The sequence below is a fragment of the Bubalus kerabau genome, chromosome 13, assembly GCF_029407905.1.
Source record: "Bubalus kerabau isolate K-KA32 ecotype Philippines breed swamp buffalo chromosome 13, PCC_UOA_SB_1v2, whole genome shotgun sequence".
NCBI classification, from domain to species: domain Eukaryota; kingdom Metazoa; phylum Chordata; class Mammalia; order Artiodactyla; family Bovidae; genus Bubalus; species Bubalus kerabau.
This window is the reverse complement of record NC_073636.1, coordinates 37,348,919-37,376,825: the sequence shown is the minus strand read 5'-3', so window position 1 is coordinate 37,376,825 and position 27,907 is coordinate 37,348,919. Positions and strand designations below refer to the sequence as shown.

Below are 27,907 nucleotides of genomic sequence, written 5' to 3'. Positions count from 1 at the left end.
CATGAGCCACCAGGGAAGCCCAAAGATGCAGATTAACATTAGAAAAAGAATAAATGTAATTAATTAACAAATGAAATAAATCCTATAATTACCTCAACAGAGCCAGAAAAACGTATTTGATAAAATTCATTTCCACTTATGATTTAAAATTCCCAGGAATTGTGAATAGAAAATAAATTATGTGTAAACAACCCAGAAACTGTCCATACATTTCAGATATAATGATGAGTCATTGGAAGCTCCCCTTTGAGTTCAAGACAAGACAAGAATGTTCATTACTGCTTTTCAATTCAGCTTTTTAGTAGTGCTCCTACACAGAGCAATAAAGCAAGAGGAAGGCACAAAAGTTTGATGATTGGAAAGGAAGAAATTAAACCGGCATAATTCAGGTATGACATGGTTGTGTTTGTAGATCAAACAATGTAATTCACAAATAAAATATTAGAGTCAGTAAGAGAGTTTAGCAAGGTAGCTCCATATAAAATCAGGACACAAATTCCAATTGTATTTCTGTAAAGCAGCAAATTCTTAAAATTATGATTTACAACAGCATCAAACAAAGTCAATTATCTATGAATACATCAGACTAGGGATATACAAAACCTTTAGAGGAAAAAAAAATAAAAAATTTCAGAGACATTTATCGATTTAAATGGGCTTCCTAGGTGGCACAGTGGTAAAGAATCTGCCTGCCGATACAGGAGATGCAGGAGACTTGGGTTCAATTCCTGGGTTGGGAAATCCCCTGGAGGAGGAAATAGCTACCCACTCCAGTATTCTTACCTGGAGAATTCCATGAACAGAGGAGCCTGGAGGACTCAGTCCATGGGGTCGCTTAAGAGTCAGATGTGACTTCATGACAAAACAACTTCGGGAGGTGGTTTCACACTACATGGTTATGTTCAGGATATGCTTACCAGGTATGACACAGAAATTTCACTCCTAGCTATACCCTGATACATACACAAGAAGGTTCACAGCAGCATTTTTGATAAAATTAACCCAAATTGGAAACAATTCAAACTGTCATCACTGGCAGACAGGATAAAGATATTGTGAGATTTTTTTATAAAGTACAATTTTTATAGCAATGAAATTGGATAAATTACAGCTGCACACAAAATAGATACATCTTATTTAAAAAATTAAGAGCAAGAGAAAATTTATCATCCCACTTAAGAAATTTGAAAACAAGCAAAACTAAACACATTATCTATGGATACATGCATGTATGATGATAATATAATGTAAAGCAGGAAATGATTAGCATAAAAGTCTGGATAAGTGGTATCCTCTCATGGATGGGAGGGGAGTTGGGAGTAGGAAAGATAGCACAGATGAGTCACTTCTGTGTTAGATAATTTCTATTTTTTGACCTGGGTGGTGGTTGTACTGGCATATGGTTTTAAACTATTTGTTAAACTATACATGTACATTTTAGACATAGGTAATATTTCACAATAAAAATACATGTATGTGTGTGTGTGAGAGAGAGAGAGACTGATTGATTGATTCTTGGTTTGGTTTATGTGGCCCCAAGAAACTTACTGTTCACTGAAGCAGGCATTTTCCAGCAATAATAAAAATTTTTGCTGTGTTAGAAAATGGACTGAAGATGAGAAAAGAAACATTCAGCCTTCCCAGATAGCGCAGTGGTAAAGAAGCCACCTTCCAAGCAGGAGATGTGGGTTCGACCCCTGGGTCAGGAAGGAAATGAAGAAGAAAATGGCAACCCACTCCAGTATACTTGCCTGAAAAATCCCATGGACAGAGGAGCCTGGCGGACTACAGACCTTGGGGTTGCAAAGAATCAGACATAACTTAGAGACTACACAACAACAAAGAAACACTGAGTTATAAGAAAAGCAGCGCGTAGTTCAAACATAGACAAGGGCTGAAATGCTGAAGAGCCTATGAACTTCAGCAAATCAGTTTCATTCAGTGCTATTCTTGCCCCTATGTTTAATCTGTGCTGAATTTTTCTAAGTTCATAGTGGCTTCTCAAATATCTGCCTCCCTGTTTTCTCTTAGAAGTTGTCGACTGGGGGAAAAAAAAAAAGCACAACCTAAAAATTGAGAGTTATGTTTTATTCAGCAGATACCCTGAGGCCTTCAAGCCTGGGAGACAGGACTCTCAAATCACTCAGTGAACACTCTGAGGAGGTGAGGAGACAGCCAGGATAGATAGCAGTTTTTGCAACAAAGACCAGGTAGTTGGAACTTCAAGAGATTACTGGTAACTAAAGAAAAACAGACATCTTAAGGTAAATAATTTAGCTCTTTTTTTTTTGTATGCTATGCTATGCTAAGTCACTTCAGTCGTGTCCGACTCTGTGCGACCCCATAGACAGCAGCCAACCAGGCTCCCCCGTCCCTGGGATTCTCCAGGCAAGAACACTAGAGTGGGCTGCCATTTCCTTCTCCAATGCATGAAAGTGAAAAGTGAAAGTGAAGTCACTCAGTCATGTCTGACTCTTAGCGACCCCATGGATTGCAGCCTAACAGGCTCCTCCGTCCATGGGATTTTCCAAGCAAGAGTAATGGAGTGGGGTGGCATTTTTTGTATGGGAAGATGCAAGAGTTTGGGCTCGCTGAAATCATTGCTTTGATCTGCACCTTAGCTAATGGGGTCAATATCCTATGCTTTCTCATCCTGAGTCTCCTTGGGATACATTGTTGAGGTGGGGGACAGGGGGTGGCTGCAGCAGTTGACCACTAGATGGCAGGCATCCTTTTTCCAATTGAGTTCCCTCAGGGTTCATTGTCATTGGCTGTATTATGAGGATTTGATGGCTTCAATATCCTTTGTTCACTGATACGACAGGCGACATTTTTTCCATGGACAAAGTAGATGAAATTAGAACAAAATAGTTTTATTTTTTCCCCAGCTGAAGCTCTCCTATTACAGGAGGTAGTGAATGAATCCTACGTCTTTGAAGCTATGAATTTACAATGTACAGTAGCAAAAAGGAGTAACAGGATAACTCTTGAGTTGTGTTTCTAGAAGTTGTTGTTGTTTAGTTGCTAAGTCATGTCCAATTCTTTGCCACCCTATGGACTATAGCCACCAGGCTCCTTTTTCCATGGAATTTTCCAGGCAAGAATACTAGAGTGGGTTGCCATTTCCGTGTCCAGGGGCTCTTCTCAACCCAGGGATGGAACCTGTGTCTCTTGTGTTGCTTGCATTGTCAGGCAGATTCTTTACCCCTGAGCCACCAGGGAAACCCATTTTTAGAAGTTAGACGGTGCATATTTTTATTTCAGCAGCTCTCGACTGCTGTGGAAATACTACATTCTTGGTTTTGTTCTTCACACTTATAAAGATACACTGTAATTTTGTAACTATATATTAAAAAAAACTGTAAATAGCACTAAGAGTTCACTGTGAAACTTAACTCCCATGAAAACAAACAAAAATAAAACTAAAACTACCTTCGAACACATGAACACAATAAAACCCTCATCAAAATGACTTCCTGTAACTGGAACAAGTATGACTCCACATTCTAAGAAAGTAAAAAATATCTGTATGTTCTGTTGAAAATAACCACATTGAGCATTTGAGTAAGAGGAAGTTAAGGGAACTACAAATCCTTTCAGGGCAGAATAAATAGCTAAGAGAGTTAATGAAGGGTAAGTTTATGCATTCAGGCCAGGATATTGCTAACTTAGAACAAGCTGTCTTCAAATGTTTAAAATAATCATCCTGGAAAAAATAAATTAAATCACTGTAATATGGTTTAAATTAGAGTAGTAGAGTAAAATTAGGCAAAAATAAAATTATATATTATTTTACTTAAAGGCTAATTGAAAAAAATCTTTCCAGGATGATTGATTACAGTATGAAAATGACTTTTTAGGAAACAAATAATTTTCTCAAAGATTTTTATAAGACTGCTCCTTTCTTGGCTTGGAGAACACCAATGAGTTAAGGTCTGTTTGTTCTGGTGAAGGATTTTTTTTCCCCTTTTTTGCATCCCTACTATGCCAGGCTGGAACCTCCAGTTCTTCACCACTGAGATAAGGAACTCAAATCAAGAGAACTGGAAGGAAAGGACCATAAGGTAAACTTTACATTTTTGTGTACAGAACTCCAAGAACTTCAATCTGGATCCTAAGCTCTTAATAGCCACATAATTTAGAACAAGACACTCAAACTTTATAGGTCTGTTGCTTTGATCTGTAAGCTAGGGATAAAATTACTTATCTTGCCTACATCATTGGGTTGTTAAAAGGATTCAATAAATAATGTGCTATGAAAATACAAAGTTAAGGAGAGGATCATTATTACTTCAGGACAGCTCCAGGCTGCCTGTTCCACCCCCACTTTCTCGGCTTCAAGTAGTCTTGAAGTCACACTCCTTGGATGGGATTCAAACCTGCTGCACCTCAGATGGGACTTGAACTCACAATCCCTGGGTTTAAGAGGGCACTTGAACCAACAGTCTTCTGATTGAAACTGCATACCTGGTCTCAGGACTTACTGAAGCTCAGATTCTTTATGTTTCTGCAAAGAAAGAATTCATTCAGAGGCAAAGTGACAGGTAAGAAGTGCACTTAACAGTATAGGATGCTTGTGAGAGATACAAGAGGGCAGGCAAGTGTGTAATGCACCAAGAGCTGAGTGGACTATAGTTTTATAATCAAGGGAAAGTGGAGAGGGTGAGAGTCTTTCATCATTTTTGGAGTCTTTCATCATTAACTCCTTCTTCCTCATTCTTGGAGTCTTTCATCATTAACTCCTCCTACACATTGGGCAAGGGAGTTTTTGACCCTGTTTGGCCCAACCAGGACTGTTTTGGGGCTCCGGAAATGAGCAAAAGGGCGGTAACATATACTAAAACATGATAAGTTATCTCAGGGTTCAGGTATAATGTCACCTTTGCCCTATGTTTCTGCTCTTAATACATGCAAAAGAAGCCTCTTCCCAAGGATCATTAGCATGCAGACTTCAATGGGCTAGATGTAAGTCTCATTCCATCATTATTTTATTGTTTGGGGGCATGTCTCCTGCTTCTGCTGCATGATTTTGTTGCTAAGCAAACCTGCTTTCTTGAGTGATCATTATACAGATTCTCCCATATTTTTCTCTCTACTTGTGATTTCTTAGTGGGATTAACTATTTAATCACCCCCTTTGTCCATTTAATCTGTCCCTATCAGTCTGGACAATTGGAGATGAAGAAGCTGAACAGAGCAGTCCTAATAGCTAATAGCTATTAGCAGTCCTAATAGTTCCTTGTAGCTCAGACAATAAAGAATCCGCCTGCAGTGCAGGAGACCCAGGTTTGATCCCCGGGTTGAGAAGATCCTCTGGAGAAGGAAATGGCCCACTACATTATTCTTGCCTGGAGAATCCCATGGACAAAGGAGCCTGGCAGGCTACAGTCCGTGGGGAGTCACAGAGAGTCGGACATGACTGAACAACTAACACTACACTACTGAATGGCTTGGTTACCACCGGTTACCAGCTATGCTCTGTTAGATTCACAACCAGAAAGAACGTTCCTGACAATTATTCTCTAATAGTAGAAATGTTTCTGAAGAATTTTTTTTTCCTAGCTTGGAGTCCTCTCATTCTGATCTCTAAAAATGAAGACCTGGGATTTTTGTTATCAAGCACAACTCTTCACTCTGGTAGAGAAGCCATCACCTTCTCTACCAGAAAGAGCTCCATCCTCATAGTTGAATCATGAAATGAGTAGGGGATGGTGGAATTTGGTCTACTGAGTATTGTTAGAGATAGGCAGCACTGTTCAGGCCTAAGAAATGGTGACATGTTACAAAATAAAATATATCCTCTAGTGGGTTGTGGAAGAGTGTCTAGTGGCAGTGTTTTCTAGACTTTTCTGGGCAGAACACAAGCTTTGTATTGCTATTACAGGTAAAGAATTTATATGCCTAAATATATAATTACAGGGGTCAATTTAGAAAGGGATTTTCCCATTCATTATGAGAGTTCACAGGCCTAGGAAGGAATACATTAAGGTTCAGGAATGTTAATAGGTACTTGGGCATCAACAAAGTTGAAATCAAGACTAACCAGACTAACTTGCCTTACTGTTAAAACAAGATTTCTCAACAGTGGTGCTGTCCACATTTTGAACTGAATAATTCTTTGTTGTAGGTCTGTGTCCTGTGTATTGTAGGATGTTCAGCAGCATCCCTAGCCTCTGCTCATTAGAGGCCAAAAGCATCTCCTACTCGTGACAACCAGAAACGCCTCCAGATATTGCCAAGTCCACTGGGAAGCAAAATCAATCCTGGTAGAGCACCACTAGACCATTAATTTCACTTACTGCATAAAAATACCGTTTTTACTTCTGGAAGTTTTCTCTCCTAAAGTAATAGACTTTACAAATAATCAGCAAATGTTAGTTCTCACTAATTTAACCAACAATGTTTATAACTTTCTCTCTCTGTAATTGCTCAATTGTGTCTGACTCTTTGTAACCCCATGGACTGTAGCCCACCAGGCTCCTCTGTCTGTGAAATTCTCCAGGCAAGAATACTGGAATGGGTAGTCATTTTCTCCTTCAGGGGATCTTCCCAACCCAGGAATCAAACCCAGGTCTTTTGCAGGGCAGGCAGATTCTTTACTGTCTGAGCCACCTTTATGACTTTACAAGTTACAAAACACTTGTAAAAAATACTTCTACATACAATATTATGAGGTGAAAGAAGGAAAGGAGGTAATGTTTCCTGGGTATTTACTATGTGCCATTTGCTACAAACACATTTTGCTACAAATACATGTGCAATGTGCCATTGTTTCAAATACATTCTTCTACTTCAGTTCAGTTCAGTTCAGTTGCTCAGTCATGTACGACTCTTTGCGACCCCATGAACTGCAGCACACCAGGCCTCCCTGTCCATCACCAACTCCCAGAGTTTACCCAGACTCATGTCCATTGAGTCGGTGATGCCCTCCAGCCATCTCATCTTCTGTCGTCCCCTTCTCCTCCTGCCCCCAATCCCTCCCAGCATCAGGGTCTTTTCCAATGAGCCAACTCTTCACATGAGGTGGCCAAAGTATTGGAGTTTCAGCTTCAGCATCAGTCCTTCCAAAGAACACCCAGGACTGATCTCCTTTAGGATGGACTGGTTGGATCTCCTTGCAGTCCAAGGGACTCTCAAGAGTTTTCTCCAACACCACAGTTCAAAAGCATCAATTCTTCGGCGCTCCAGCCTTCTTCACAGTCCAACTCTCACATCCATACATGACCACTGGTAAAACCATAGCCTTGACTAGATGGATCTTTGTTGGCAAAGTAATGTCTCTGGTTTTGAATATGCTATCTAGGTTGGTCATAACTTTCCTTCCAAGGAGTAAGCGTCTTTTAATTTCATGGCTGCAATCACCAATCACCATCTGCAGTGATTTGGGGGCCCCCAAAAATAGTCTGACACTGTTTCCACTGTTTCCCTATCTATTTCCCATGAAGTGATGGGACCGGATGCCATGATCTTAGTTTTCTGAATGTTGAAGTTTAAGCCAACTTTTTCACTCTCCTCTTTCACTTTCATCAAGAGGCTTTTGAGTTCCTCTTCACTTTCTGCCATAAGGGTGGTGTCATCTGCATATCTGAGGTTATTGATATTTCTCCCAGCAATCTTGATTCCAGCTTGTGCTTCTTCCAGCCCAGCGTTTCTCATGATGTACTCTGCATATAAATTAAATAAGCAGGGTGACAATATACAGCCTTGACGTACTCCTTTTCCTATCTGGAACCAGTCTGTTGTTCCATGTCCAGTTCTAACTGTTGCTTCCTGACCTGCATATAGGTTTCTCAAGAGGCAGGTCAGGTGGTCTGGTATTCCCATCTCTTTCAGAATTTTCCACAGTTTATTGTGATCCACACAGTCAAAGGCTTTGGCATAGTCAATAAAGCAGAAATAAATGTTTTTCTGGAACTCTCTTGCTTTTTCGATGATCCAGATCTTGGATAATTTCTATAGGAGAGTTATTTCCCTACATTTGTAGATGAGGAAACAAGCTTACAGATGTTAATCTTTCTCCAGAACTCTAACTTAGCATCTTGACTTCAACTTTTACTTATCCCACATAACAGCTGCCAGTGAGACACTGATGTCTTATACTTGAGGGTGAAAATAGCAGTTATAATCCATGTGTTAGAATTAACTGTCGCCTTAAGGGCTCACTTCATTTTTTTATGGTGGTGTCACATGCAGAAGGAAATGGCAACCCACTCCGGTGTTCTTGCCTGGAGAATCCCAGGGACAGAGAAGCCTGGTGGGCTGCCGTCTATGGGCTCGCACAGAGTCGGACGCAACTGACACGACTTAGCAGCAGCACACTTTTACAGCGTAAGAGTCTGGCCTCAAATCACCAAATTGCAGGCATGTAGCACCCCACTCCAGTACTTTTGCCTAGAAAATCCCATGAACGGAGGAGCCTGGTGGGCTGCAGTCCTTGGGGTCGCTAGAGTCAGACATAACTGAGCGACTTCACTTTCACTTTTCACTTTCATGCATTGGAGAAGGAAATGGCAACCCACTCCAGTGTTCTTGCCTGGGGAATCCCAGGGACAGGGAAGCCTGGTGGGCTGCAATCTATGGGGTCGCACAGAGTCGGACACTACTGAAGCGACTTAGCAGCAGCAGCAGCATCATTAAAAGAAAATTCAATTCAGTGTCCTGCAACAGGCCAGTTAACCAAATCATCCCGCACTCCCCCTGGATCAGTTTGTAATACTAGAGGGCAAGTGTAACTAGGGTAGCAGATGTTACTGGGGATTTGCAACAATGGAAGGGGTTTTCATTGCAGCCACATGAACAATTGAGCATTAAATACTAGATGCCTCTTTTCTCAAAATTCCTTTGGCTGATACATCTCAGAGTTCATCCCATTCTTCCTGGTCATCCTTTCCCCAGTCTTCAATCTGCCATCACACAGGTTAATCACTCCTGTCCCTTGGGTATCCCCTCGTATTCTCCGATTCTCCAGATCCTTTCACCTTTGGCTCTCTCCTAAATTAGATTTCCTTCATTTGCAGAGCAATTAGCTTTCCACTTCCTTCTCAGGTTGGGGTCCACCTTCCTGGGGGCTCAGATGGTAAAGAATCCGCCTGCAGTGCAGGATATCCAGGTTCGATCTCTGGGTTGGGAAGATCCTCTGGAGAAAGGAATGGCTTCCTACCCAGTATTCTTGCCTGGAGAGTCCCAGGGACAGAGAAGACTGGCAGGCTACAGTCCATAGGGGTCGCAAAGAGTTGTACAAGATTGAGTGACTAATACTTTCACTTTTTCACTTTTCTGCATATTCAGAGATGCATCTGTCACTCTGCCAAATGGAAACCCGTCTCCTCAGGAGCTCACCCTGTGCAGGTCTGAAGGACTGGCAGTCCCTGCACTGTCCGTGTGTCCTGTGTCCCCAGACCACCCCCATTTTCCTCCTCCCAAGCTCTGTGAGCCGAAGAGTTCAACACAGACATTTGTTTTCCCATCGATAAGAATTATCTAGCCACCCCCATGCACATAATGAAAGGAAGCAACGGTCATTTGGTTTTCATTTTTTTAAATACTTTGAAGTATAAAATACAAACTGAAAACAGTGCACACTTTATACATATATATCCCAATTAATTTTTATAAGCTGAACACACTTGTGTAATCAACATCTAGAACAAGAAACAGAACATCACAAGCTTTCCAGAACCTCTTTGTTCCCTCTACCAATTTTTCTAAATGACAGGGTTTGTATATGCCAGCATGTGCTTTCTAACCAAGAGCACTGCAGTGAGGAGCTTGGTTTTATTGCTGTGTTGCATTTGATCAGAAGTTTACCATATGAAGCAGAAAGGTTCACATTATTTGCACACAAGTTACTGAGCATGTAGTGACTGTGTTAATATTGTGGTTTAGGAGTTCAAGAGGACAGAAAGACCTCCTAGGTCTTCCTCCTGGGGTCTCCTAGAGCCTCAGTCTTCCCTTGGTGGGGTTCTCTCCTAGTCACCCAAGAACTCCCCAATGTCTTTGAGTTCTGTGAGTGTTATCTCTTCTGATAAGTGATTACAGCTCTTCCAGCAGAGCTCACACTAATTCCATGTGAAACTATTGCTCCCAGAATCACCACCACCACCACTTTACACTGTCTCAATGCACACGAGACCCTGAACTTGTAGAATTCTCTCTCCATGTGAATCTCATCCCTGGAAGTCTATGAGAATTATCTGAAGAATTACTACCCTCCCCCAGCTTCCTTTGTGGCCCAGCTGGTAAAGAATCCGCTTGCAATGCACGAGACCTGGGTTCGATCCCTGGGTTGGGAAGATCCCCTGGAGAGGGGAAAAGCTACCCATTCCAGTATTCTGGCCTGGAGAATTCCATGGACTGTATAGTCCATGGGGTCACAAAGAGTCAGACACGACTGAGCGACTATCATTTTTCCCAACCCCCAAAACAAACAAAAATCATGGCCACCCCAAACCAATGATATCAGCATCTCTTGAGGGATAGGGTCTAGCATCGATAGTTTAAAAATTCCAGGTTTCTGGAGGGTTGGAAAGCATTGCAGCTTCTCTACTGGAGAAGTTGGAGCTCCCTTCCATTTCAGTTTTAGGCATCTCAGAAACTACACTAATGTTCTGAAGGTGCCCAAACATGCAGACTAAACTTGATTCCCTAGCCACCTTTCAAACATAGGGTAGGGCTTTTTTTTTTTTTTAAAGCAAGGGTTTGATACTTAAGTTATCAGAAATTGGCAAAATATCTCCATTATCTCCCAATTTTCTTCCATTGAGCATTGGACGGGAATGGTCAGGCCACCTGGGATCCCCGTGATGAAGGTCTGCTCAGCAGGATCCACCGCCTGGGGGTGCTCCATCTTCTGTAGAGCCAACATGTGCCTCTGTCTGGTCCATTCAGTTCACAACTAAGGTCTGCCTCCACAGAGCCATGTTAACAATACACTAGTAGTAGTATTTCCGCAAGTTCCATCAGGCAGGACTGCCCCCAGTGCTGGTGACTCCCGAGGGGTTTTACTATGGAAGGATGAACTTAAAACTGTTTGCCTTGGGCCCAGTTTCAACGCTGGGGCTTAAAGGTAAATTTATCAAGTGGTATACACTTACTTCCAGCAAAAACATCTCTTTGATCATTCTGAGCAGATCACTCAATGTATTCTCCTAGCATTCAACAGAGGAAAATATTAGGTTAAAAAGAACATGAAGAGCAACTGAAATGAGAGGAAAAAGAAAAGCAGCATGTAGAGACGAGGACAGAAAGAAAAGGTGGGATTTCCAATTCCTTTCTTTGAAACTTGTGAAGAAAGATGTAACAGGGGTCAGAGGTATTTGGGGCTAAGTTCTTATCTGTATCTGAGCCCCAGGCCAGACTGACAAATCACCTCTGAGATGCTTTCCTGCCACTGCCCACCCTTCAGTTACTGCATCACTCAAGTGGTGGAGGCAGGATACAGTTCCAAGAACAGCTTCTGGACCCAACACGTCCTACGGTAGAGAAAGCCTCCAGAGAAAGCAGGCACATGATGACATCAACCGAAACAAGGACTGATTGTTTTCTGCGAATGATGTCCTCCGTGACCCTGTCAGTGCTCACACCTCTCTCTGGACGCTCTGAGCTGAACTTCCGGGATGAGCTCTTTCTGGCTAGCCACCTGCAGCAAACCCAGTCTCCTCACTTCACTCTCCCCCTCCCATCACCACTGACTGCTCACAAGCTACCAAAATGAAGCTGGTGAGTGACTGATATTTGTTGACAGTAAAATCGCCTTCAGAGACAAAAGAGAGCTGCTTGTTTCCTGAAGGGGTCAATTAAGGACTTTCTGGTTGACAAGTAAGGGAAACTCAAACTCACCCTGACTTGAGAGAAAAAAGACACATTAGCAAAATACCAGAAACACCAGAGCGAGAAACATGACTACAGTATTTGAAGTGAGCTACAGCTCATCTCACCACGTAGTTAAATCTCCAAAACATAACACAGAACATAATTGAATGTAAATATAACTTGACAGGGTCAAGATGAAGAACTGTCTATACAATTTGATAAAATTATAAAGTTAAAAAATACGTTACAAAAAAGAAGCTTAAGGATGCTATGCTAAGTCACTTCAGTCGTGTCCGACTCTGTGTGACCCCATAGATGGCAGCCCACCAGGCTCTCCTGCCTCTGGGATTCTCCAGGCAAGAACACTGGAGTGGGTTGCCATTTCCTTCTCCAATGCATGAAAGTGAAAAGTGAGAGTGAAGTAGCTCAGTCGTGTCTCACTCTTAGTGACCCCATGGACTGCACCCTACCAGGCTCCTCCATTCATGGGATTTTCCAGGCAAGAGTACTGGAGTGGGGTGCCATTGCCTTCTCCACGGTAGTAAAAAATACAACGTCATGTGTGGGCATGATGAAGCCTGAATTTATGACAGAAACTGTCTCTGGGCTGAGAGGTGGGATCAGAGTGTCTCAAATCTGTCTTTAATCCTTTATTTTTAAGACATCTAAAGTATGGATGCTTAACAGATTTGATTAAGCTGGCTTTCATCATACATTTCTCTACTCATATCTCTATGTTTAAAGTATTTCATGATTTTATTTAAAAGGAGGAACTACTGGCTTACATGGCTTCCCTGACAGCTCAGTTGGTAAAGAATCCATCTGCAATCGACCCTTGGTCAATTCCTGGGTCGGGAAGATCCAGGAGATCTTCCCAGAGATCTTCCTGGAGAAGGGATAGGCTACCCACTCCAGTATTCTTCGGCTTCCCTGGTGGCTCAACTGGTAAAGAATTCACCTGCAATGCAGGAGACCTGGGTTGGATCCCTGGGTTGGGAAGATCCCCTGGAGAAGGGAAAGGCTACCCACTCTAGTATTCTGGCCTGGAGAATTGCCACAGACTGTATAGTCCGTGGGGTTGCAAAGGATCGGACACAGACACCCCTGAGCAACCTTCACTGGCTTATGTAACAGAAAGATCTGTGAGTTACTGGCTCAATCAGCTTGATCAGGAGCTTTTTGTTTCTATATCTTGGTTCTGCTTTCTTCTTCTGGGTTCTATTTTTTATTCAAATTCCTTATTCCTTATTCAAGCTGCCAGTAGCTGCACCCCCATGTCCTAACCTTTCAGCATCTCTTGTAAAATGGATTTCTCTCTTCTGAAAATTTCAATGAGAGTCCTAGAATTTCATCCCATTGAATCGTGTCTGGCCATGAACTAACTCACTTTGACTAGGGGAGTGAGGTGATTAGCTCAGCTTTGGTTGTGTGCCTCCTCCTAGAACTGGTGATATGGAGATCAGCTTTTCCCAAATGACATTAAGGGAGGCACTTCATTAGAGTTTGGGCTTCCCTGGTGACTCAGTGGTAAAGAATCCATCTGCCAATGCAGGAGATGCAGGTTCAATCCCTGGATTGTAAAGATCTCCTGGAGAAGGAAATGGAAACCCACTCCAGTATTCTTGGCCTGGGAAATCCCTTGGACAGAGGAGCCTGGCAGGTTATAGTCCATGGGCTTGCAAAAGAGTCAGACATGACTTAGCAACTAAACAACAACTTTCTGGAGGAAATTAGGAAAGTGCTAACAAGAAGAAGGGGAAATAGTTTAGGGGTAGTAAGAAACAGCATATGTCTACCATGATAAATCTGCCACAAAGAATTGCCTGTATGTGTGCTATTAATATATCTATGATTATCTTTGGACAATGTGTAGTACTCCTTCATCTCTAAGTGAAAGTGACTTACAGGAAAGGATAAATCAGTCTCACTTAGGGATATATTTATATGTGCAAACTCACAGATGAAGTGCCAGAAAATATAATTGAACAGAAATAGAGGAATAATTTACCAAAATCAGTTAACATTTACCATGGCATAGAATAATATAACAAAATCCATTATTGCATCGCATTGATAAGCTATGATGAATAATAAACAGTAGGTAAAACTCTATAGATAGAGTTAAATTAAACAATTAAAATTGTTGTTGTTTAGTTGCAAAGTCGTGTCCAACTGTTTGTGACCGCATGGCCTGTAGGCTGCCACACTCCTCTGTCCATGGGATTTCTCAAGCAAGAATACTGGAGTGCGTTGCCAATTCCTTCTTCAGGGGATCTTTCCAACCGAGGGATCGAACCTGAGTGTCCTGCATTGGCAGGCAGATTCTTTACCACTGAGCCACCAGGAAAGCCCCCTATCAAAATTAGGAACTAGAAAAAGTGACCCACATTATTATCATTATTATTTAATTTTTTTCTGAAATGCTACTCAGTGCATTAAGCACATATAAAAAGTATCATAGATAGAAGGTGGGAGAATTTTTATAGCAATAAAAGACCAAAACTAACAAAAGGGAACATATTCAGTCCAGTTTATCAACAAGGAGAACCTGATCTAAAGGACAAGGATACAAACTTGCTTTGGCACGAGGACAGTGGGAGTACAGATACAGAGTCAGGTTGTTCTCAGAATTATCTCAGAACTAGAGAGAAAGAACAACAAGACTCAGTCTCCTGGAAATGGGGGTGGCGGGGATGAAGCAGGAAGCAGGTCCAGCCAGCTGGCTAGATAGCCAGAAGACACTAAAACCCTAGCATTGACAGTAGGGAAAGCCTGAGCCCTCAGGCCCTTCGGGTCAAAGAGAGTCAGGTTGGGGCCTAGTCCTGCCATGTTCTGTGTGTGTCAAAGACTCTGGTGTACTAGAACTGTAGATACACCTAACATAAGCATGCTCAAGTGAAAGCAAAGGGCAAGAGGTTTTGATGTGGTGCTGGGCTGGCAGCCTACTCCTAAATGGATGCTCCTTTGACAATATAACTGGACTGAGAAGTTTTCTTCTCGTGAGACGAGTTTGGACAATGTCCTCCATGTGTATCAAAAATGTCAATTACATATTATAAACTCAATCTATTTATGAAAGACATTCTGTTGAAGTTTGAGCTTTTGACAAGGGTGGTCCTCCTCTTGCTCAATAGTGCTAGCCCTGTGAATAGAATAGAGAGCCAGGAATTCCAAACCCCAAAGGTCAAGGGATTCAGTTTCAGGTAAGAGGGAATAAGTATATTCTACTGTTTCCCTCCCACTGAATAAAGTTATAAAACCTGGAATGTATATTTGGAGCAGCTATTTGAGGACTCTGAAAAGTAAATAGTTCCCAGGTGGTGCAGTGGTAAAGAATCCACCTGTCGGTGCAGGAGATGCAAGAGACCCAGGTTCGATCCCTGGGTTGGGAAGATCCCGTGGAGTAGGAAATGGCAACCCGCTCCAGTATGCATGCCTAGAGAATCCCATGGACAGAGGAGGAGCCTGGCGGGCTGCAGTTCGCAGGGTCACAGAGCCGGACACGACTGAGCACGTGACACACACGGCATATGGCTTGGGGAAGACCTCAGGTCAAAGAGCCAGGAAGTAAATATGTCAGCTCTCGCACCACTGAGGTAAAGGTAAGTTCCTTCTCTGGACTTCATTTCTTCCCCTTCTCCCTGGATAGGAAGCAACAGCAACAGAAAGGGATCCAGAATTGGAAACTGTAACTTGATATTGGTCAATCAACCCTATAGCTTGGGTCTGACTCGCTACCTGGAATACAACCATCTGCCCCCACCCCTACACCCCTATTACCCAGGTCTCTTTGAACTATTAAGTAGGAAAGAAATTAACATCTTTCTTATCTGAACTACTGTATTCTGAGGTCTCTTTATTATAGCAGCTTAGCCTGTACTCCCTATGGGCTTCCCTGATAACTCAGTTCATAAAGAATCCGCCTGCAATGCAGGAGACCCTGGTTCGATTCCTGGGTTGGGAAGATCTGCCGGAGAAGGGATAAGCTACTCACTCCAGTATCCTTGGGCTTCCCTTGTGGCTCAGCTGGTAGAGAATCCACCTGCAATGCAGGAGACTGGGGTTCAATCCCTGGGTTGGGAAGATCCCCTAGAGAGGGGAAAGGCTACCCACTCCAGTATTCTGGCCTGGAGAATTCCATGGACTATAAAAGTTGGACACAACTGAGAAACTTTCACTTTCTTTCACTTTAGCCTGTACTCCAGCTTACATATTCCTAACATGATCAATGGATTCTTCAAGGAGTAGGTGCTTGTTATGTTTTGCTCTTCAACTCAGTTACCAAGATTAATAAAATGCTGAGTTGGAAGGGACGTAGGAGAGTTTACTGTAAGCTACTTGTTCTTTTGAGGCTAGGCTTAAGGACTGAAAAGCACAGTCTTGTGGCTGTAAGCCATTTTAAGACCCTGGAAACAACCCCTTAGTGTTGGTTAAGATTCCTCCTTAACCTGCCCTTCTCTTCACCTATGCCAGTTCTCTGATCTACTCTGGTTGTCACCATTTCAGTGTCCTGCTCCCTCCCACCCACTCATGTGGCCTCTCAATGCCTTTGTCCTTCACTTTCTCTTTTATTTCTTTGGCTGTGGTGTAACCCTCCTCTTCTAATACAGCGTTGATGTGCACTGTCCTTTTATTGATTAACTTCTGGGCTCGATACTGAGAATCTTTAAATCGGAAACTATAAATACTCTTTCTAGTGACCAGTCCCAACCTGAAGCCATCCAGGAGCCTACAGAGTATTGCCTCATTAGAACAAAAGACATGCCTATTGCCTAGGAAATCCCACAGGGCTGGGTGACTCTCTGTAAGAGGCTCGTATTGGTCTCACCACTCAGGAAGTTACAAGCGGTTTAAGAGCTCTGTATCAGGAACTGTGGGTGGAGACCAAGCATGTATTTCTTATTATGTCACCTTCCCAAGTCTTTACTTTTACATGAGGAAACATGTCAGAAAGACTAAGTGACTTGTGAGTAGTTACAGAGTCAATGTGTAGCAAAGCCAGGACTAGAATTCAAGTATCTTCACAGAGTTTGGCCACTCTGTAATTTTGCTTCCAGGTATATCCATACTAGTTTATCTCAATTTTAGATTCTCCTATTACATTGATTAAAAAGTCACAATTAAGTTTACATTAAAAAAACAAACTCACCTCTAATACTATATTCTCTGTTGAAATATTTCGCTAGCTTCTTTAGTTGGCTTTTTGTACTCTGAGTTATTAGCCATGGGCACCACGGTTGTTGTCTTATTATTCAGTCTGATTTTTAACTATTCATTTAGTATGACTTCAAGAAAATCTACTGCCTGCCTTGAATCGTGGTCCATCTATTCTGCCCCATGTTCACGTATCAGACAGCTCACACAGCATTTTGAACTGAAAATATTATCAACATGAAATATCTAAGAAGCTCTAGTCAGTGGTAAAAAATGAACATAATGCAAGTATCTGCATAGCCCAGAACTCATACCCATTGAATCAGTATTCTCCAAAGTCAAATTCTCTTCCTTTCTGGATTGTTGACAGTTAAAGGATGAAACTAGAAAATAACCAGAGGAGTTAGGACTTACCTTCCTATAATCAGGAATGGGTGAAATAAACTCTTCCAGTTCAGCTAAAGTGTGGATAGCGATGATGCTAATAGGCGTAATGGAGCCTATTAGGACAGCTGCATTCCGTTCTCAGCCCCCAGTCTTCTGACCCAGGGGAAACCACTTCAACCCTGGGAGGCTCTGTCTCTTTAATTGTAAAGTGGGATTATTAGGTGTTCAGTTCACAGTGAAGATGTAAAGAGATTGGCGGTGTCAGTCAGGGTCCCAGCAAGAAACAATCCAGTTCAGATGTCTCAAGACACTATCATTAAGGGGGCTATTTACAGCATTGTGGTCAAAGGAGGGCAACCAGCAAAGGTTAAACTCAGAGATGAACAGAGTAGGAAGTCTTCCCCACTCTAGACCTAAAGGGGAAGAGGCAGGAAATAGTGCTACCAGAGCCCAGACAGATCAGGGGCCATGGTGGGAGCCATATAGGAGGAACAAGTAACCAGACCTGGGAAGTCAGATGCTCCCCGTGGACTATGAGCCTGTTAGGAAAGCAGAAGCATCATTGGTAGGCTGCATTCTGTAGGACAGCACCCCAATCTCACTGGATATCATCAGGATACAGTGCCTGCTAGCACTACAATGGAGCCTGCATTAGGCCCTTCCAGTCTTATCAGCCCAGCTGCTTCTGGGTGGTGGGCTATGGTGGCAACATGGGTGAAGTCCAAGAGTGCACATGAGCACACCTTTTGTTGAAGAATGAATTCCTGGGTAGGAAGTGATATTGTGTGTGTTGTAACAGATATAGGGTCAAATGAGAATGAGATGGTTGGATAGTATCATCGACTATTCAATAGACATGAACTTGAGCAAACTCTGGGAGATGATGAAGGACAGGGAAGCCTGGCATGTTGCAGTCCATGGTATTGCAAAGAGTCAGACATGACTGACTGAACAAGGATCAAATGTAGAATTAAAACACAAGACCATCTTCCCAGTCTCAGGTATACTGTCCCGTGGGCCTTGAAACAGCTCTGTCTGCATCAAATAACAAAGCCTCATCTGGCTCCTCCAGCTCTTGGTCCTGACCTCTCTCGTCCTAAGGGCTGGAATCTCACCCAAGGGGCCAAAGGGGCAGGCCAGCTCCCCACTCCTCAGACTCTCCCTCTCACCCATCTCTCCCAAGACCCCAAGTGTTAGTTGATCAGTCATGTCCAACTCTTTGCAACTCCATGGACTGAAGGGCACCAGGATCCTCTGTCCATGGAATTCTCCAGGCCAGAATACTGGAGTGGGTTGCTGTTCCCTTCTCCAGGGGTTCTTCCCAACTCAGGGATCGAACTCAAGTCTTCCGCACTGCAGGCAGATTCTTTCACAACTGAGCCACCAAGGAAGCCCCCAAGTCCCCAGGACCTTATCAATACAACTAACAAAGGAACAATCTCCTCCTTCACTGCAAACCAAAGTTCCTGTGCACAACAATGGAGGTAGGAAGATACCCGGAAGGTAGGGTGTTGTTCTGGAACCTCTGCTTAGCCAGAGGCCAATGGAGTTTATGGGGAGCGGAGGGGAGGAAAGCTGTAGGACTCTTTCTCACCAGTAGCACCTGAACTGTAGCCACAAAGGCCTCTCATACTTGGGTAGGAGCACCCCTGGACAAGCTGTGACTCACAGTGCTCATGTTGCCACCTGTTCAGAGCATGTGAATTCTGCAAGCAGCATTTCTAAGTCTTCTCTTCCCTGATGCTGAGAGGAACAGAAAAAGAGGCAGAAGAGGCAATGGTCCAAATTTGATCATTTTTTCCCCTTTGCTGACCTGGCCCCTTCTGAACCTGCTGCTGCTGTGGGAATGTTTGCAGACAGCACAGATTTAGGGCGCCCTCCCTTCACACTTCTAAGTCGTTTCATAATTACAATCCCTTCCTCCAAACTAGGCTTGCTCATGCTGCTGCTATGCTGCTAAGTCACTTCAGTCGTGTCCGACTCTGTGTGACCCCATAGATGGCAGCCCACCAGGCTCTCCTGCCTCTGGGATTCTCCAGGCAAGAACACTGGAGTGGGTTGCCATTTCCTTCTCCAATGAATGAAAGTGAGAAGTGAAAGTGAAGTTGCTCAGTCGTGTCCGACTCTTAGCGACCCCATGACTGCAGCCTACCAGGTTCCTCCATCCATGGGATTTTCCAGGCAAGAGTACTGGAGTGGGGTGCCATTGCCTTCTCCGAGGCTTGCTCATAGGTCATCCCAAACTTCAAGTCTTAAAAATGTTCTCTTATGACTATGAGCTTCCTTGGTGGTTCAGGCAGTGAAGACTCCGCCTGCAATGCAGGAGACTTCGGTTCGATTCCTGGGTGGGAAGCATCCTCTGGAGAAGGGATAGGCTACCCACTTCAGTATTCTTGGTATTCCCTGATATTTAGACGGTGTAAAAAAAAAAAAAAATCCGCCTGCAATGTGGGAAACCTGGGTTCGATCCCTGGGTGGGGAAGATCCGCTGGAGGGAGGAGGGCACGACAACCCACTCCAGTATTCTTCCCTGGAGAATCCCCACGGACAGAGGAGCCTGGCGGGCTACAGTCCATGGGGTCGCAAAGAGTCGGACACGACTGAGCGACTAAGCACACAGCATACACGGTGGTTGGAATTAAAATTAAGATAATCATGCCTTCACGCACAAAACTTTCCACTGCAGTGCAGCTGTTCTGAGAAGCTACTGAAATAAAAGAGCACTATACGCCCCTAACTCACACCTCTTCCAAGCACCAGGAAAGGACGGTTACGTTAACTTGAGGAAGGAGAAATACTCTTGAGAATTGCGTGAAACCGAATCAGGGCTCTCTTCCTCTGCGCTTGCGCAGGGGAAGACGGTCCCTCCCCGGAAGGAAGCCCGGTCCTCCGGGTTTTACGCAGACGCAGAGCTCTACCTCCAGGCGGAACTGGGGCGTCCCGGGCCCCTGCAAAAGCTAAACACCCGGTGTGAAAGGAAGGTGGCCCCGGGCGGGGCGGGACGCATGCGCGGCAGCTCGCCCCGGGGGGGGAAGGGCTGAGGAGCGGAAGGGGCGGCCGGCTGCTCGCGGTGCGGAGCAGGGTCAGGATGGACGAGGACGTGCTGACCACCCTGAAGATCCTCATCATCGGTGAGAGCGGCGTGGGCAAGTCCAGGTGAGACGGGTCTGCGAGCCGTGACGACAGTGGCGGGCTCTCCTCCTCGGTGGCGGCTTGTTTCTTGGGGCCCCGGCGGGAACGGTAAACGGCGGCGGGCCGGGCCGGGCCGGGCCTGGCCGGGGCGAACTCGGCTCGCGGCCCCGCGGCCTCGGCCCGGCCTGGTTCCCTGGATCGCGTCCCCTGCTGTCGCACCGGGAGAAGAGCGATTCCGAGGTCGCCGCTGGGCCGGCCGGGTCGCCGCCGCAGAGGCGCCTAGGGCGTGGCGGGCGGGTCGGGGCCCGAGTCCCGCGGAGGGAAGAGGCCTCCCAGCCCCGGGGATCGAGCTGCCTGTCACCCCGCGAGCGGAGAGCCTGTGACTTGACCATCGTGGGATTTCTGTCGGGCTTTCTCTAAATACGTGAAGTTCTGCACAGGAAGTTTCGTGACGCCATAGGTCACATTCCTGGCCTATTTGGGTGCACCCGGTAGCCAATTATTCTTTTTTTTTTTTTTAATGAGTCAGCTGTGAAAGAACTCATAAGTCTTCTGACTGCTTAAATAATTCACTTTGGTCTAAGATGCAGGAGCTTAAGCTATGGGCCACTTTTGAGAATCCAGTGTAATTGTTTCTTGCTCTGCCACGTCATATAGAGGTAACGAAACACGTTAGTTTGTGTCTTTTCTTTCTTGACGGTTTTTGCCGGGGGCGGGGGGCGGGTAATAATGTTGACAGTAGTTAAAGTTGAGTATTAGGGAAGACGTGGAGCCTGCTGGGTGTTGGGCAAGAGCTGTGATTTCATCCAGGTCTTAGAGCAAAGTTCTCCAGGTGAAGTTATCCTTGTCATCCGATTATGAGTAGGGTGTGTCCCAGGCTGCTTTGATCTTTAAATGAGATCCAAATTCCAGAAGCTGTAAACAATTTCATATTTTACCTATGCCTCCTTATAAGCTTATCTTTCAAATTACTTCGTGAGATCTTATTTTTTTTAAGATATTTAAGCATTTGAAATCTGTAATGTGTTCTGCAGCTTTATGTACTTTTAAAGCATGACAGTGTATTTTCATAGTTTCCCTCTTTTGATGTACTTTGTGTATTGGAATGAGGAATTTGTACGTAACAAGGAATAAAGAAATGAAACACTGCAGACTAAAAAAAAATAGTATGTGTGTGTGTATGTGTTATTTAAAGGGCTGAGTAATATTTTCATTATCACTATCTAGTATATGTGAGAGTTAAAAAGTTAAGTAATATGTGAACATTGTCTTAGGAATTCCCTGGCCACGTGACCTTTTTTCCTTCTTGAGATGTGACTCTCGTTTAGGTTAAGGCATATGAAATTTCTGATTTTGAAGTCAAGACTGGTTGGATGTTGTTTTGTGTGGTTCAGCCCAAAACATGGTTGGTTGGTGCCTATTCTAAGTGTATTGGAGGGATGATTGAGTGAAGCTCGCTTTGACATGCCTCACTCTTTGCAACCCCATGGACTATACAGTCTGTGGAATTCTCCAGGCCAGAAGACGAGTGGGTAGCCCTTCCCTTCTCCAGGTGATCTTCCCAACCCAGGGATTGAACCCATGTCTCCGGCATTGCAGGTGGATTCTTTGCCGTCTCAGCCACCAGGGAAGCCCAAAGTAAACATTCCTATTGTTGTTATTGTTCTGTAGTTGCTAAGTCACAGTGAAAGTTGATATTCTTTCTCTGGAGTAAAATCTGTTAAGTGGATTTATTGGTTTCCTTGGTCCCCTCCTGGCAAACAAATTTATTTGGAGTGTATCTGCTCCAATTTTAACACCCTTACCTCTTTGAAGAAAGGATTGCATTTAGGGAGAAAGTTACCTTATCTTTCCAGCTGGATATACATTACTGGTGGACATGATATGCTCTGGAAAAAAACTTGGAACGCTTATCTTCCTAGATAAAATGAGAATAAATGACTCTTTAGAAGCCTGGGCTTCCCTCATAGATCAGTCAGTAAAGAATCTGCGTGCAACGCAGGAGACCCAGGTTCGATTCCTGGGTTAGGAAGATCCCCTGGAGAAGGAAATGGCAACCCACTCCAGTATTCTTTCCTGAAGAATCCCATAGACAGAGGAGCCTGGCGGGCTACAGTCCATGGGGTCGCCAAGAGTCGGACGTGACTTAGCAACTAAACTACTACTTAGAAGCCTATGCTTTTTAAGGGGCTTCCCAGGTAGTGCGATTGGTAAAGAAACCTGCCTGCCAGAGCAGGAGACACAAGAGACTTGGGTTCCATCACTGGGTCGGGAAGATCCCCTGGAGTAGGAAATGGCAACCTACTCCAGTATTCTTGCCTGAAGAATTCCATGAACAGAGGAGCCTGGTGGGCTACAGTCCATAGGGTTGCAAAGAGTTGGACATGACTGAAGCAATTTAGTGTAGCATGCTTTTTAAGGTGAGTTAGTACAAAAACATTTGACATCAATATAATCCTACAGGATTGTTCTAACCAATAGTTTCTATTTCTCTGTAAATCTAGAATTAATGAAAGGCAGGCATCACGTATGTTGTTGAGAAATCATTGCACAACAAAGGAGATCTTAACTCATTCAAACTAGTGGGTTATTTTTCCAGTTTATTTTATACTTGGAGTTAATAAAACATGTGAGAGCAGCCAGGAGATCAGAATGATGGAACTGGTGCTGCCGCTTGTGTGCCCTTGTGTGTGACACTCAGACACTCTAGGCCTTCATCTCTTTGTTTCAAAAGTGAGGTTGGAGTAGAAATCTCTCAAACCTATCTTGTGTTGGATGTGTAATATTCTTTGATTCCGTGGCTAGCGCATGGTGAAGTAAAGAAGTAGCAAGGTGTTTCAGAACTGGAAGGGACTATAGAGACCTGCTGTTATTTACTTTGCTGTCCCTTCTTTGTCTCTTACATCCCTGTCCTTTTTGACCAGTTTAATTTGTAAACTGAGAAATGCACCTTAGTTATAATCACACTGATTAATTATAGATTTGATCTCCTCCAAGTGGAATGGCAAGAGTTATTCCTTCCCTCTACAGCTCAGTATTTTGCTCCTTAACCGTTGAAAATGAAGGCTTAACCATACATGCTTTAGAACCGTGTTGCTTAATCATTTTCGGGTTGTGGATTCCTTTCAAAATCTAGGAGAGAAATAGACTCCCTACCTAGAAAAATGCACATGTAGAATTTAGGATACATTTTCATCTGACAGTGTACCCATGGCTAAGATCTGCTCCCTTATCCTCAGAGCCTATATTAAAATTTGTTGTTTTACCTCCTTGCCTTTCCTGACAAAATTCTGTTAATGACAAGTGATGTTTTAAGGATTGGTAATTATATAAGAAAACCCCCTGGCTCAGTATCTGGCTCGTTGTCCAAGTTCAATGAATAATAGCCCATACTGTTCTTATCATTTATGTTACTGTTATGGTATCATTACCACTAGTGCTAGGTAAGGGTCTACATTTTTGTAATATTTTCTTTGGTGACATGAGTATAAATACACAACTTTTCTATTCTTAAATTATGAGTAACTGAAATTTTTTGGCTTCCCTAATTTGAAGTTTAATGTTGGGGAGAGAAGAAAATTTTTATGAGTAGTCTTTTAAGATTCTTATTAGTGCTGTCACCTAATTCATGTTGGAATTAAATAAAATTAGTTATAGTTCAATGTTAAGTAGAAAAAGCTCCAATTTGATTCTTTTGTCTTACTTTGCTTTTGTCATGCTGGTTTTGTGATCACCAGAAAGCAAAACTGGGAAAGGGAGAGTTAGTCCTTCAAATTGAATTAATGACACTGGGTTTGGAAAGTGCCAAGAGACCATTATGTTTTGCAGTATACCCTGTGGACAAAAAAAAAAAAAATCTTTAGCAGCGGTAATTACAGTCTATAGAAATAGTCATACACTTTTTTGTCCCCTGAAATTCAGACGTAAGATAGTTATTGTCTTGATTTTATTAATGCAATTAAGTCAATAGAATGGTCTCATCCTACTTAGGGATAATGTGAGGGGAGATTTATTAATTTTATAAATCTAAAAGCAAGGAGATCAAACCAGTCCATCCTAAAGGAGATCAGTCCTGGGTGTTCTTTGAAAGGACTGATGCTAAAGCTGAAACTCTAATACTTTGGCCACCTCATGCGAAGAGTTGACTCATTGGAAAAGACCCTGATGCTGGGAGGGATTGGGGGCAGGAGGAGAAGGGGATGACAGAGGATGAGATGGCTGGATGGCATCACCGACTCAATGGACGTGAGTTTGGGTGAACTCTGGGAGTTGGTGATGGACAGGGAGGCCTGGCATGCTGCGGTTCATGGTGTTGCAAAGAGTCGGACACGACTGAGCAACTGAACTGAAAGAGCTTTAACAAAAACTTAGGTTTTATTTTTGAAGAACTTCTAATAACTGACATTTCTGCCTTATATTAAATAAAATAATTCTGGAAGATAAAATCTTGGAATACGTTTGTGATTATCTTTTCCTTTCATTTCATGCCTTCCTTCCTTTCTTTACCATTTCCCAGGTGTACTCCTTCATTATCCCCTACTATAATCATGGCAGTTGTCTTCTGTTGATTTTCTTAGGTTTTTTGCTTTTTGGGTTTTTTTGCTGGCATTAACTTTTCAAAATATAGAGCAGTTGCTGCCATTCCTTTCTTTGGCAGCCTTCGGTAGCTGCATACTGCCGACTTGCTTTCATGCGCCTTACCCAGCATTGCCAGAGGAAACCTACTCTGGCCAGCGTGTGACCTTCAGCCCTTACTTTTATTGTGTCTCTTCTTCTCACTTGGTAATAGTCAGACTACTTGTTTCAAAATGCTTGATTTCATACCTTTCTGTTTTTACCTGAATTCGGAGTGGATGAAGCATTAGATTTCTTAAAAATTTAATTTGTTGCATTCCAAAAGACTTCCTCTTCCCCTTTTGTCCATGTGGGTTAAAGCGTTACATGTTTGCTAATACCATTTTCTCAGAAGGGCATACCAGTAGTTATAAAAAAAAAAAACAAAAACCTCTTTTCACACTTAGGAAATGGAGCATGGGAAATGTTTTCTAGTAAACTACTTTGCTTTGGGGATTCTTTAATTGCCTTTCCAATAATTTAATTCCTCTGAATATACCTGCAATGAGGCCATGTTTCTGGAAGCTGACTACATTAGCTCTTTGAAGTTGTGTCTAACTTGTGACAAAATACAGCAATCAGGAAGATTTATCAAATGTTGAGAAAGAGAAGTTGAATTACTAATCTGTCTTTTTGACATCTCTTTTAGCCTGCTCTTGAGGTTCACAGATGATACTTTTGATCCAGAACTTGCAGCAACAATAGGTAAGCCCATGTTTAAAATTTTAGTAGAAATGCCAAATACTTTCTTGCCTTCAGGCTGTTTTATCTAACTCCCCCTACCCATCCTCTCACTACCCCACTGCTTCCATGTCTGTCAAAATCTTACTTGTCTTTCTAGTGTTACCTTTGGTAGTCATTCCGTTTCCAAAGTCTTTGTAGATCTAATCAAGCAAAAATATAACTTCCATTGCTGTTGTCTTATGGTTCTTTGTTAACACTGAGGATGTCATGATTATCTTTATACACATTCTTGTGCTGTGGGACGTCTTTTATTTAGCAGCATACAGTCATTTGAATGTTTATTGTATGCCAGGCACTGTCCTAAGAGGTGGGTTATGCTGATCAATAATACAACTTGGTGCCCGTCATAATGGACCTAGCAGTGTCACTCACGGTAGAGTGTGTTGGTTTTGTATTTTTAGCATTTCATATAGTATCCAACATGTTTCTGGCAACATGTTTATTGATATTAATTATTAAAGACTGTGTGCATAAATACCTTTTAAAAACTGGAGTTTAGATTGCCTGAAAGTGGTTTGCCATACCAGCTTATTAAAATATATGAGAAGATAGAGCTAGATAATTTGGTATCACATGTTTAGGGAGTAGATGACAATGTAAAGGTTCAAGAGACAACTTGCAGTAGTAGAAGGAGCTGAGTCAGAGCAGTATGAGCATCTTGGCTCTGCCTCGCACGTTGTCATCTTGAGGGAGTCATTAACTTCCTTGTCCTTATCTGTAAGTTGGGAGTAATTTGAGCAAGAGAATACATTTTTCTTCCAGCTCTAAAATTTGATGATCTGATGAGTAGAATGTAGTAAAGATCTGATCTTGTATTGCAATTAGGGTAAGTGTCTTAATCAGATTCCCGAAATGTTCACATTTATAACATATGCTTTAGCATTCTCTCCACATATACACGCACAGTATTCTTGCTTTTTTCGAATTGTTTGAGAGAAAATTGCATTCAGTATCTTCAGTGTCTTTAACTCTAAATACTTTAATGTACATTTCCTTGGTGAGCATGGATACAGTTCTCCTGTATACAGATAGATTTTTATCAGTCATCCTGCTAATATCATATATGCCAAAGGAAAGAATTGTTTCTCGTCCAGAGTCCAGTCCAGGATCCTACATTGAATTTTGCTGTCATTTTTCCTTAGCATTTTTCCTTAGTCTCTTTTAATCTGAACAGTTCTTCATTCTTTCTCTGTCTCTTTGTGGCCTTGGCATTTTTGAAGAGCATGTGCAGGCCAGTCGTTCTGTAGAAAATCCTTCCACTGCAGTTGTCCATGTGTCCTCATGGTTAGATTCAGGTTGTGCATTTGGGGCAGGAATTCTCAGCGGTGCTTCTCAGAGCGTGGTGTGTATTGGTGCCGTTAGTGGTGACTGGCCTCGGTTACTTAGATGAAGTGCACCATGTCTCTTCATGTCCACTGTCATTCCAGCTCCGGTGGTTGTTGAACTGTGGTTTTTCAAATCCCATCTTTCCATTTACATTTCTTACTTAGAATTCTGTAAGGAAGAGCTTTGGACGTGAGTCTGAGCAAACTCCGAGAGATGGTGGAGGACAGAGAAGCCTGACGGGCTACAGTCCTTGAGGTCACAAAGAGTCGGACAGGACTTAGTGACTAAACAACAACAACAGAGGAAAGGCTCTTCTTCGTTTCGATCAACATGATCTCATGGTGCCTCTGAATTTAATAAATTATATCAGGCATTACTTCTCTTTTGTATGACATATTAGCATTGACAGATATACTGTTATGTATGAAAATGGAATCATTTAAAACACTACTAGTTCAAAATCTGTTTAATTTGGTTTTGGTATATTATTTGCTTCTTTAAAAAATGAGCTATTAGTAAAACTTGATTTTACTCAGAACATCCCTGGTATTGGATAAGCAAAGAGTAGAAGAATAGTAACTGGCAGGAAAAAAAATGTGCCTAGAGTTAAATACTGGCTTCCCTGGTGGCTCAGACAGTAAAGCGTCTGTCTACAATGTAGGAGACCCGGGTTCAATCCCTGGGTCGGGAAGATCCCCTGGAGAAGGAAATGGCAATCCACTCCAGTACTATTGCCTGGA

General features: G+C 42.9%; 1 protein-coding gene and 1 long non-coding RNA gene across 3 annotated transcripts in view; one reads left to right on the top strand and one right to left on the bottom strand.

Moving 5' to 3' along the window:
- Positions 1-4,387: 4,387 nt before the first annotated feature.
- Positions 4,388-20,159, bottom strand: LOC129625545 (uncharacterized). Its single transcript, XR_008701529.1, has 3 exons — positions 20,096-20,159; positions 18,946-19,094; positions 4,388-4,507 (listed from the first exon to the last, which is right to left on the bottom strand). It is a non-coding gene; the product is annotated as an uncharacterized LOC129625545 (long non-coding RNA).
- Positions 20,160-20,296: 137 nt separating this feature from the next.
- The window catches only part of RAB18 (RAB18, member RAS oncogene family), a 28,870-nt gene continuing 21,259 nt past the window's right edge, over positions 20,297-27,907 (top strand). For both annotated transcript variants that reach the window (XM_055544036.1, XM_055544035.1), the window contains exons 1-2: positions 20,297-20,507; positions 25,747-25,802. In XM_055544036.1, the coding sequence (XP_055400011.1) occupies positions 20,440-20,507; positions 25,747-25,802 (124 nt within the window). In that variant the 5' untranslated portion in view covers positions 20,297-20,439. The remainder of the gene's footprint in view (positions 20,508-25,746; positions 25,803-27,907) is intronic.